Source organism: Sphaeramia orbicularis, chromosome 14 (genome assembly GCF_902148855.1).
Source record: "Sphaeramia orbicularis chromosome 14, fSphaOr1.1, whole genome shotgun sequence".
NCBI classification, from domain to species: Eukaryota; Metazoa; Chordata; class Actinopteri; order Kurtiformes; family Apogonidae; genus Sphaeramia; species Sphaeramia orbicularis.
The window spans coordinates 6,175,374-6,186,642 of NC_043970.1; the positions used below are offsets into that span (position 1 = coordinate 6,175,374).

The 11,269-nt window shown below is 40.4% G+C and overlaps 1 protein-coding gene across 1 annotated transcript in view; it reads right to left on the minus strand.

The window, feature by feature from the left end:
• ttc3 (tetratricopeptide repeat domain 3) overlaps positions 1-11,269 on the minus strand; it is a 57,918-nt gene that overhangs the window by 1,334 nt on the left and 45,315 nt on the right. Inside the window, 8 exon segments of the mRNA XM_030153222.1 lie at positions 886-970; positions 1,045-1,099; positions 1,102-1,179; positions 2,255-2,369; positions 2,510-2,680; positions 5,703-5,804; positions 10,263-10,347; positions 10,830-10,933. Of these exon segments, the coding sequence (XP_030009082.1) occupies positions 886-970; positions 1,045-1,099; positions 1,102-1,179; positions 2,255-2,369; positions 2,510-2,680; positions 5,703-5,804; positions 10,263-10,347; positions 10,830-10,933 (795 nt within the window).

An 11,269-nucleotide genomic window follows, 5' to 3' on the forward strand; every position in this document is an offset into this window, starting at 1 on the left:
ACATTCAGAGCTGGGAGGGAACTCGGGCATCTTCAGAATTTTTTGTCGTGACATGCATTGTAGGAAACGGAGGTTCGCGCTGCCACTGCCGGTGGCTGCGCAAACCTCCCTGCAGCAGCACGAGCATTTTGTAGAAATGTCCTGTGTCTCACAGGTAGTTACGGAGTGAACCCCCCGTACCTCCCCCCTTCACTACTCTCCACTGTACCGAAAACATTGAAAATGTATGGAACCAAAATTTTTCTGTATCGTTACACCCCTATAATTAACCCATCTGCAGTGCAGAACAACTCTAAACATCTCTGGCAACGCATTTGGGGCAGTTTGTGCATGCGTGACAGTAACTCTACTTGGGACAAATTGGCAGTTGCTCCAGTAGTGACAGGCAGCAGAACCAACCCATAAAGATGGTAGACGCTAAACAGCACAGTGGCCCTCTGGATGGAAATATGAGGACAAAAAAACCAAGACGGAACAGTTGTTTCTAGTTGTTTTGTTGAAACTGTTGAATGTGTTTAATAAACCTGTTAAGTGTGTACATATTGACTTCTTTCTTGAGTTTGCCCATGTAAAATGAAATGCAGTTAATAATAATTAAAATGAAGGATATTTAATCGTGATTAATCAATTAATCCACAGCAACCCTGTGATTAATCTGATTAAAAATGTTTATCGTTTGACAGCACTAAAATAAAATAATAAAAATAAAATAATAAAATACATGGTAGAATTATAAATTCTATGTATAAGAAAATACTGTATGTAAATGTATTTCTCAGTGTGAAATAGCCTTACTAACTCTGGGAGGCCAATAAGACAAACCTTATGTGAAACAATTTTTATCAAAAACATGCACACAGAAGTGACACATGTTAACAGTCCTCCCTCATTATGGAAACTGTGTCTGCACTCCAGCACACAGATATCTTCTGGAAACATGTCCTCATGACAGATGATGCAAGGATCCTCAATGTTGGCTGGAATAACACAGTTCAGACTTTCCTGACTGCACATACATAATACAATGCATACAGTACTTGTTGTGGACTTACTGCTTTGGAATGTGGAACTCTAGGGGTATCAACTGACTGCCAGACTGTGCAGGGTTTACCAAAGGGGGTTTCGCACTATGAGCTGGACTGGAAGTTCGCTGAAGGTTGACACCAGAACATTCTGTTCTAAAATGGGAAAAAAAAGGTTTACAAATAGAAATCCCTGGATGTCTTTACTCATACTCAAGTTTAATTTCCAGATTAAAGACCTCTGAAGTGCTAAACATTTTAAAAAAAGTATACCAATACCCCCACCCAGTCACACAACACTTTGCCCCCTCCTGCTCACTGATACCATGCCAATCCAGGAATTCATTTTGAGTCTTAACTTTCAATCTTTAAAGCTGCGTATGACTTTCGTCACCAATTTTTCATCAAATCTGTAAAACCCAAGTCATAGCCTGAGTATCACAAATCCGTATGTCTTAAGTGATAACTCACCTGAATCTCTTCCCTCACGGTGAACAATTTCGAAGTGTACTCCACCATAAACAGTCCATTTATTTACAAACAGAGCTGGTACGTCAGTCGGGATTTTTCAGAAATTTGGCTCTGTAAACAAATGGACTGTTTAGGTGGAGTACACTTCGAAATTGTTCACCGTGAGGGAAGAGATTCAGGTGGGTAATCACGTAAGACATGGATTCGTGATACTCAGGCTATGACTTGGGTTTTGCAGATTTGATGAAAAATTGGTGATGAAAGCATACGCTGCTTTAAAAAAAATAAAAAAAAACACGCAAGAATGTGTAAAAAAAAAAAAAAAGGTAAAATTGAGAAAAAAGACATGTAAAGAGCATGTGTGCGAAATTTGGAAAGAATCGGGTGAATAGTGTGAGAATTAGATGGACAAAAATCTTGGATGGACAGACGGACAGAAATATATGAAAATTTTTATACTTTGGAGACGTGGCAGACTTGGTGTACTGACATAAGGTGCATGTAAATAAATGCGATGGAAATATTAAATTACAGATGGACTTATGTATGGATGTACACTGAATTAATACAATAAACATAGAACACTCAAATTTTGTCACACCGGCTGTTCAATGAGAAGATCACATATGAAACTGTATGAAAAACTATATGTAACAGCAACTACAAACAACTGTAAATGAACATTCTTGCCATTTTTACAAAAAATGTTATTAAAATTCTGAATACATCTGGGTGGAAACCACCAATAAATAAACATCTACCTGATGGTCCAAAATCAGCTGAGTCACACCACTGACTACATCCTGTAACGTCATGCTGTAAAGGCTTCCACCACTGGATGAACGCAGCTTCTGAATTAACTTCATCAGATCTGACCTGAATAGACACACATCTATGTGTTAGTCTACATGGGTGATGTTTGATTAGCTGTTACATATGGGATTACAAAACAAAACACTACACATAGAGGAAAAATTTAACAAGGAATGACTACTGCGTTGTTGCAGCAGTGATACCTGGTGTAGGTAGGGAAATGGGGGAAAGGCGCTCAATGGCCTTGTCAGCCACAGTGGTGGGTGGGGGCTCCAGGTCCTGATGGGGGGTTTGTGGCCCTCGGCAGCAGCAGAAGCAACAGTTGGCTGGATCCGCACTGGAGTTCTAAGTGAGGCTGAAGCTCCTTCAGAAGGCTAAATAAATACCAACAGGATCATTCTTATATCTGCGTTCGACCTGGAATTAGTAAAATACTACTAACAGTATGTGTTGCATATCTACCACAACAACAAACACATTAGGAAACATGCCACCAAATTTTTAACAATAATAGATGGAGTTTGTTTATAGACAAAATAAATGTTTTGGCCATGTCCAAAGGTGTTTCAACTCAGTCTCAAGTTTTGATTTTAGATTAGTCCAACAGAAGTGTTAAAAAAACTAGTACTCCCTGGCTAACAGCCAGTTAAACTAACAACTGGTACTGACGATTCTGCTTATCATTTCCGCCTTTGTTGCACATGCGTGATGACGTCACACGTGCACTGCATTGTTTTGTTTTAGAACATAGCCAACATGGCGTCGAGGCAGAAATGCTCCATGGCTAAAATTTACTTAGGGGGTCAAATGAGTGGCCATTTTTGTCAAAAAAAAAAAAAAGTTGTAAAAAATGCATAGAACTGTGTTGAAATAATGCTAATACATTTGTGCACAGATTACTGATATTTGACAGTGGAAGCTAAAATTTCAGAAATATTGGATTTTGAATAGCACGTGTATTTGAAAACTTTTACTGGTGGATGAACGTGACAGTGGACGGACGTGACATCACCCATAATGATCTGGTCAGTACCAGTACTTTATTAGTAATAAACTTAAATACTTACTATTGCTAATTCTCCTCTTATTCATAAATGTTAGTATTGTGGATCTAAAACAATAACAGCTGACACAAAAACACAAAATGTGGCAGTGGACGGATGTGACATGGTTGTTACAGATCCCATCACACTGATGCTCGTCAGCCATGTCACCATTTCCAGAAATGATCCCTGTGGCAAAAACTAGGATCATAATTATTGATTGTATAGTTTATCATCATACGAAAGAGTAAATAACAATACAGAATTGTATTTCTTTATAAAAATGCTTATTATAGATAAACTGTTGATTTAAAAGTGACATGTGACATGCTTAATGTATGTATTCACTTACATAAGCAGGGTGGATCAGCACGATACTCCATATTGCAACCTGTAAAAATAAAACGTGATATGTAGTATATAATCTTGTATGAAAAATTGGGGAATCTAAAAGAAGAGAATATTTGTTTTTCAGGTAAATTCAGTTCAAATATAACTTGGCCATTTGTGACATGAAAATCTTAGCATTAATTGTGATGAAATTGGACATTTTTGACCTGAAAACATAGTTCATATGATCATCAACATGTTGATAATAACTGAAATCCTGTAAATCTGCATACTTGCGTTTACCAACACAAGTTCCTTTGGGCTTCACTTAATTGATTCTTATGCACAAAGACATAAATAGACCTCTAGGCAAATTTTAGCCGTCCAAAGTATGACTGTATTTCATGCAAACAGATGGACACCAGGGCCACTGAACACTTGCAAAGCTTCCGTCTCTCTCAAAGGGGGAAATACCTCCAATATGCTAAAACATTTGTCCACACATCCACACGGCATACAATTCATCTGCAGGAATGTAATGTGTTTGATACGCTACTTAGCAATGCTTCTGAATTTAGCGGCAGAGCAAACACCAGGGTGTCATCAGGGCCCGGTTGGGGGGTGGGGGTGGGGGCAAACATCCTGTCCCCTCAAATTAAAGTTTCCGAAGGTAGGAAAAAAGGAAAATGAGGTGACAGGAGACAGAGGAATTAGTGACGTGTCTTGAGTTTCACTTTCACTTTGTACAGTTGTATGGTGTGGACATTTGGAACAGGTAAGCTGAGAGTGGGGTGCTCAGACAGAAATGGGGGGTGATAGTCACTGTCATCTAAGTGTCAACATCAGAACAAGCGGTGCTTGTGCTGGCATGATTGTGCAACCAGCATGTAATCTCAATGGTGAATTTACGTGTTAATTCCCACTTCCCCCAATCCCCCAGTTGGAGGGGGAATGGCAGAAGGCTCATGATGACGTGAGGGGGTGTTTAGTCACAAAAGGTTGAGAAACAATGATTTAGTCAAAGGTAACTTCTAGGGCTGCACGACTGACCAAAAATAAAATGCCGACTTTTTCATCTAAAAAATTGATTTTTGATTTCAATTTTTGGGTAAAACTACAAAAGACAACAGAAGTCAGCATGTCATTTTTGTGAGCAGCCCACAATGCAAGGCACTGCTCCCTACTTCAAATCGGTGATGGTATCACAGAATCCCTGAAAATTCCATAATGGGCCCACAGAAGCTATACCAATTTAAGTCAGTGACAGGCATCAGTCATGCGTGTGTCGGTCACGTATGATGAGTGATCCTAATGTGGTTATATTTAAATTGGGAGATCCATGCATGGAGGAGACCAACCCAGGAAACGCTGGAGGGATTGTATCTGTGGGCTCGCTTGGGAATGCCTCGGGATTCCCCTGGAGCTGGTGGATGTGGCTGAGGAGAGGGCTGTCTGGGCTACTCTGCTGAGGCTGCTGCCCCCACGGCCCAGATTGGAAGAAGACAATATGGTACGGATCTACAACGTAAGATGAGTGATCCCCATGCAGTTATATTTGAATTGGAGAATCTGTACGTGGACCACGACTGACATTGGTATCACTACTGCAGGCCGATCACAGATTTAAGGTCCGCAGTCATTATACGAACGTCTGTGAAAGAGTACTCTCACAGTTAGGAGGAGCCTACGGTAGCCTGGAGGCGCACAGCTCTGAGGCGTGTGGCCTGGAGACACGAGAGAGATGAAATCAATTTGACGATTTCCCTTTTTAAAAATTGTCCTAATTAAAATCCAATTTGATTTAAAACTGATTAATTGCGAACCCCTAGTAACTATTGTGTGCTGGACTCAGTACATATTGTACCTAATATTCCATGCCTCTTTTTTTTTTTTAACTTACAGATTACAATTTTTTTTAGAGGTCAACTATTAGCCAATATCTCTTTGTAATGTATTGCACTGTTTTCATCTTGATCTTTTTTCGAACTACTCTTTAAGGATCGTCTGCCTAGACCGATCTTACTGGTGAAAATGGATGTTCTGGAGGTTCAGCGATGCTGACTGGATGCAACTCGTTGACTGTTGTGCCATTCTTCACTTGGTCCTTCTGCTCTTGGAATTGTGTCTGTAAACCACAAAACAACAGGTCTGCAGTTTTAACATGGAGATGAGAAGTCAACCCTAAACATCAGTTATTTAATCAAGTCACAGGTCTTCTTTTCACATCACTTATCAACATTAAAATATTCATTCAATACCAAACTTTCACATGTGCTTGATAGCATGTGATATTTGTGTTAGAGTTTTGTGCAAAGAGGTGATTACTTCGTGATTGTAATGTCAAAGTTAACAACCATCTGTACAGCTTATATCCACCGACTGCAGTGTAAAGGATTTGGGCTAGAGTTTTCATGAAAATCCTCACTCCTGTGTTCTTCTGTACCTCTGTTACTCCTCTACAGCTTGAACATTATCTACCATTGGCATAGAAATCCTGTCAGCTAACAATTGTGATTGCAAAAAAAAAAAAAAAAAAAAAAATCTCAAGCCTGAAAATTTTTCTTCAGCTCAGGTCTTGAGGAATGGGTCAGCAATTCGCAGGTCTGCATAGGAGAAAATTAAGAAATCATAGGCCCCTGAGTAATAAGGTCTTATGGTCCTTCAACCACCCAACTCACACTGCATACAAATCATGCATCGGGGGGTTAGGAGACCCTCCCCCAAGAAAATTTTGAAAATCATAGCACCTAAAATGCCTTTCCATGCAATTTCAGATGGAAACTACTTGTCTGAGTATTGCGCAAATACAATGCAATCCTGCTCATTAATCCACCACTGGATCTGCAGTAGGAAGTATGACCTGAGCTTTCAATGGTGATGGAATAAGGCATGGTTTGGGCTTTCACTTCCCCATAAATAAGAGGTCAGGGCCAAAACAACATTAATACATATAATCCTATTTTTTCCACTGCTGCTTCCACAACTATATATCTAGACTCTGTCTGAAAGTGATACATCATGGTATTTACCTCCCCCCAGCCCACTATTTATTGACCCCTGTCTTATAAGCATCTTAAGTTTCATTTTCAGTTTTACAGCTGTATGGTTGTTTATTTATCGAGAAAATTTATTTATTGTAAATTTAGCGAGAGTTCCACGAGTAAACCTCTGATTCATATTACTATTATAGACATATTAACAGATCATAAGGTGGCAATAATACTCCATGTGATGCACTTACAGCAGCTCTAAAGGTAGGGTCAGCTTCATGCAGTGAAAGTACCTTTATTTTTTAACCGCTCCTCGCATATTTCAATGTATGCGAGCATAATATACAAAAACAAACACCCCGTTGTCCTAAATATGTGCGCCAACTGCCATAAGGCTTTCCATTAATTCCCACCTCCTCTATTGATGCCATTTATTTGTCAGTCCCTTGTGAACCTGCAGGATGTCTTCACCGGTCTTCATCTGCTTGTCTGCCATCTCTACGAGCCTCACAACATACAGTTCACTACTCTGAGGTTGTCTGCTCTGAATCAGTTTTTTCGTCTCCACAAGGCCCACCCCCTCTGTACTACTGATTGGCTAGAAGCCGTGATTGAACTTCTTGGGAGCGAAAGCCATTAGTTGAGTGCAAGAGGTTTATCAAAGCCCAGGTCAGAGCCCTTGATATTGTACTGATTCCAATCTTTTTGCACACAATATATATCCTGCATTTCCCCCTTGCTGATCGCCACACGCTGGAAATACAGCATGGTGCCAGAATCCTATCACCCCTGTAGGGGTCAATATCAGTATAAATTGCCTTTGCTCAAGCAGAATCTAACTGTCACCATGAACACATTGCCCATTCCCATACATTCAGACTCATGTGCATCGTGTGCAGCACATGCTTCAGAGCGAGAATATGGCTGACAAGCCACTCCAAGACCCACAAAAACTGAAGTCAAGGTCGTCATTGAGACTGATGGACAAACAACAACAGCCTACTTAATACACTGAACATAAAGCTAAAGGTGGAGTCTGAGATGTTTTTCTGGAGCATTTTTTATTATATTCCTTAAAATCCCCTTCACACCCCGATTACAACTAATTAATTAAATGCTCCAACACAAAAATTTTAAAAAAATCAGTCACCTGTGGAACGGACAGGACTGAAAAAACAACATCCAATCATTTGAGCGCCCACTCGAAATGATTGAACGGTGATTTGTCTATCAAACTCAACTGACATTCACCCCTCCCCCCTTCTGCGCGTACCCCTCTTCATGTTCCCAGAGGCTGGAGCACTTGTACAGGAAGCGTAGCCAGAACCTGGATATATTAGTTCTATTAGGATGGAAAGTTCATCTGCAAACTGTTTAGTTACTAACATAAATCAGTGGTAAATGTAACATTAGTCACATAGGTCTGAACTGGGGCTGTTCTGGAAGAGCAGGGGTGTTTGAGGAAACTGAATAAGGTATGCATGGATACGCGAGCCAGAAGCTCAGCCGGGGCTGTAGTTGGGGTAGGAACCTGAGGCGTACAGGAGTGAAGCAGGGGACAGAGCCTCAGCCGGTGTCGGAGATGGTTTGGCCGACGGCGTCGGAGCCAAACCTGGGTACAGTGCAGAGCAGAGCCTCAGCCAGTGAATTGTTGCTGTGCAGCGCTCGTGAACCCTCGGGAACAAGCACTGCGCGTGCCACTACTCTGGAGGTGTGGCTTCAGAGGGACGTCTGAAGAAAGGGGTTTGGACTTTTGAACTGAGTACTTTCAAAATGTAGCTGGCGCGAACCGTTTTTCTAAGATCTCAGACCCCACCTTTAAGTGGAAAATCTCACGTTTTTTTTTTTTTTTTTCCTTTTTGACATTTTGAAGTCCAAAAAGCACCCTATAGTGATGTTCACCCATAGTATGTTTAGGCCCTTTCCCACCGCAGGAACTTTTGCAGGAACTTTCTGTATTACCCTGAACTTTCAAAGTTCCTGGTGCGTTTCCACCGAAAATTACCCTGGTAAACTGACCCTCCCCCGGCCCCGAATCACCCCGAAGAAGTTCATGGTACAGAGGTAGTACTTCTCAGATTACCAGGAACTTTAAGGGGAGGGGCTGTGTGCTGGAGAAGGCTGAGTGGTGGACTAGACTGGCAGGCATTTCTGCATTCTGTTCACTGCCAATATTTAACTCATTTAATTTCCGCAAGCTTTGTATTTTGATAATTTGGAAAATGGGCCAAAGAGAAGCTACAACAAGTGGACAGACGACGAGGAAATTCAGACGGACTTTGAATCGCCGACACGAACAAGTGAGTAAAAGCTGTCAGAGCCAAATATAAGATACAAGCCTAAAGAAATACGAGAAAAGAAGAAGAAATTTATGCAGGATTAAAAGAAACTAAAGGACCACAACGGTTGCAGTGGATCCGACTGTCGAACAAACCAATGGTATGTATATGACAGAAATATTCACTGTTTAGTTCATTCCATGTTGTAACAATAGTCAGTGGAGCATCAGCTGTTTAGACAACAGTGAAGTCCAGTTAACCTAATGCTAATGCTAACTGGTCAACAATCTGACATTAAACCTAAATCTGAGAACTGGATGTATTCGTGTTGTCGCCGTGAGCTGAACACTGATTTATTCTGTATGTTTGTGAATTCCACCTGAAATGGACCGGACAGACTCGTCTCTTTTTCTGAACCTGTGGCTCGTTTGTGTCCTGGTTCATCATCTACTGCTGTTTACAATGGCCCAGGTCAGATATTTTACAGGTCACATCACACTGGTAGGAATCTGTCATGTGTTCTGTGATGCATTTTAACATTTTTATTACTTTTCCTGTAGGAAAGCAAAAAAGGGGCCAGGACCATGGAGTTCCAGACCGGCTGTCCTGGACAAGCTGGACCAGACCCTGGTCCAAAAGCCTGAACCTTTCACACGTGTTTATTTCCCTTTTAATCTCAAGGAACCTTTGTTTTGTTTAAATTTTTAATAAAAAAAAAAAAAAATCTAACCTAATACTGTCTGTTCATTTACAAGGCCTCAAAATATGAGTATTAGTACTTTTATCAGTAGTATGCAGTTGAATTCAATGCAGGCATTTGAGTAAATCTGTCTGACTTTTGGTTGAACCTGGACTATATCTCTAAAACAACAGAAATGAAACAGAACCATCCATCACACATAAAGTTAGATGTGATTTAGTTTAAGGAATGAGAAGTTGAAAATACATGTTGTACCATTTTTAAATACAAATTAAGGTATGATGGTTAACTTTATTTAAAATGTATTCCAGATGGATTAAGTGATTCAACAACCAGTAAAACGTTAAACCCAAACCGTCCACTTACAGTACTGTGTCATTTTATTGTGCTAGAGGTTAGTTTGTGAATGTACATGAACTGGACTACAGTTTCTGTTACTGCTCCCTTATACATCATCAACCTGATTTGAATAAATTACCCTGAACTTTCGGGTGCAGTGGAAACGCAGTTACCAGGAACTCTTTTACCCCAAAAAGTTCCTGGTAAATAGGTTCCTGGTAATAAAGTTCCTGGGCCTTTTGGTGGGAAAGGGCCTTTTGAGTGAATTCATGTACCTCAGTACTGGAAATCTGCTTTTCAAGTTCTTGTACAGCAACTCTCACAGTTTTTCGAGCCATTTCCACATCCTGGGTTGAATGTCTGGAAAAATTCAAATGAGTCTGTTAAAGAACAGCTTTTATGCACATTTTAGGTTAATACTTCCATCCTGACACCTGTCTTGTCCCCATTTCTCAAAAATCACACTCCTGACTGGCCAGCATTCACAATGTTAGTCTAGCATCAGCGCGTATGAATATTGTGGGCTCTCAAATTAATTTACAAGTGTGAATATTGCTTTCATTAAGAAGTTTACATGTCACAACACCAATAACTAAACTAAAACGCTTGGGACAGGTCATTTTGAATGTCAATGCCAATGTTAGCTGACTGCAAAAATCAATCAATCAATCAAATTTTATTTATATAGTGCCAAATCATAACAAAAGTTATGTCATCACACTAAAAAAATGGGAGCAAGCAACCAAAAAAAGAAGAATCAGATTATGTCCCCTTAAAAACAACCAGGCAATGTGGTCAATCTGATACTGAAAGTGATTCCATGGTTGCATTGCACTTCTTACCTGGGTGCTACATCATCCAGTTTGCTCAGTAAGGCCCTCTGATCTGCTAGTTCTCTGTATAGGCTGTACAAGACCTGGTCCTGGTTGCTCTCCAACACAGACAACTGCAAATGAGAACCAAACAGAATCTTAAACTGAATCTCTGTTCCTGTATCTCACCAGCATGTTTTTAATCAAGAGTCAATAACAACTTGAATTTGTAAGGTTGTCAGGTCCTGGTGCTGTCCTGTGACCTTGATGCAGGAGATCAATCTCCCAATAGAAGTGGGTGGTACTTTCACTGAAGGATAACTAACAAATTAAATAAAGTCTGCACATGACTTCCTATCAATGCTCATTAGTAACTATCAGGGGTGCAATGGTACATGTCATACCAATTGGTACGCCCCTAGCGGTTCAATAGGAGCATGTATCGTGGTACGGCTCATTTGCCATTTTCA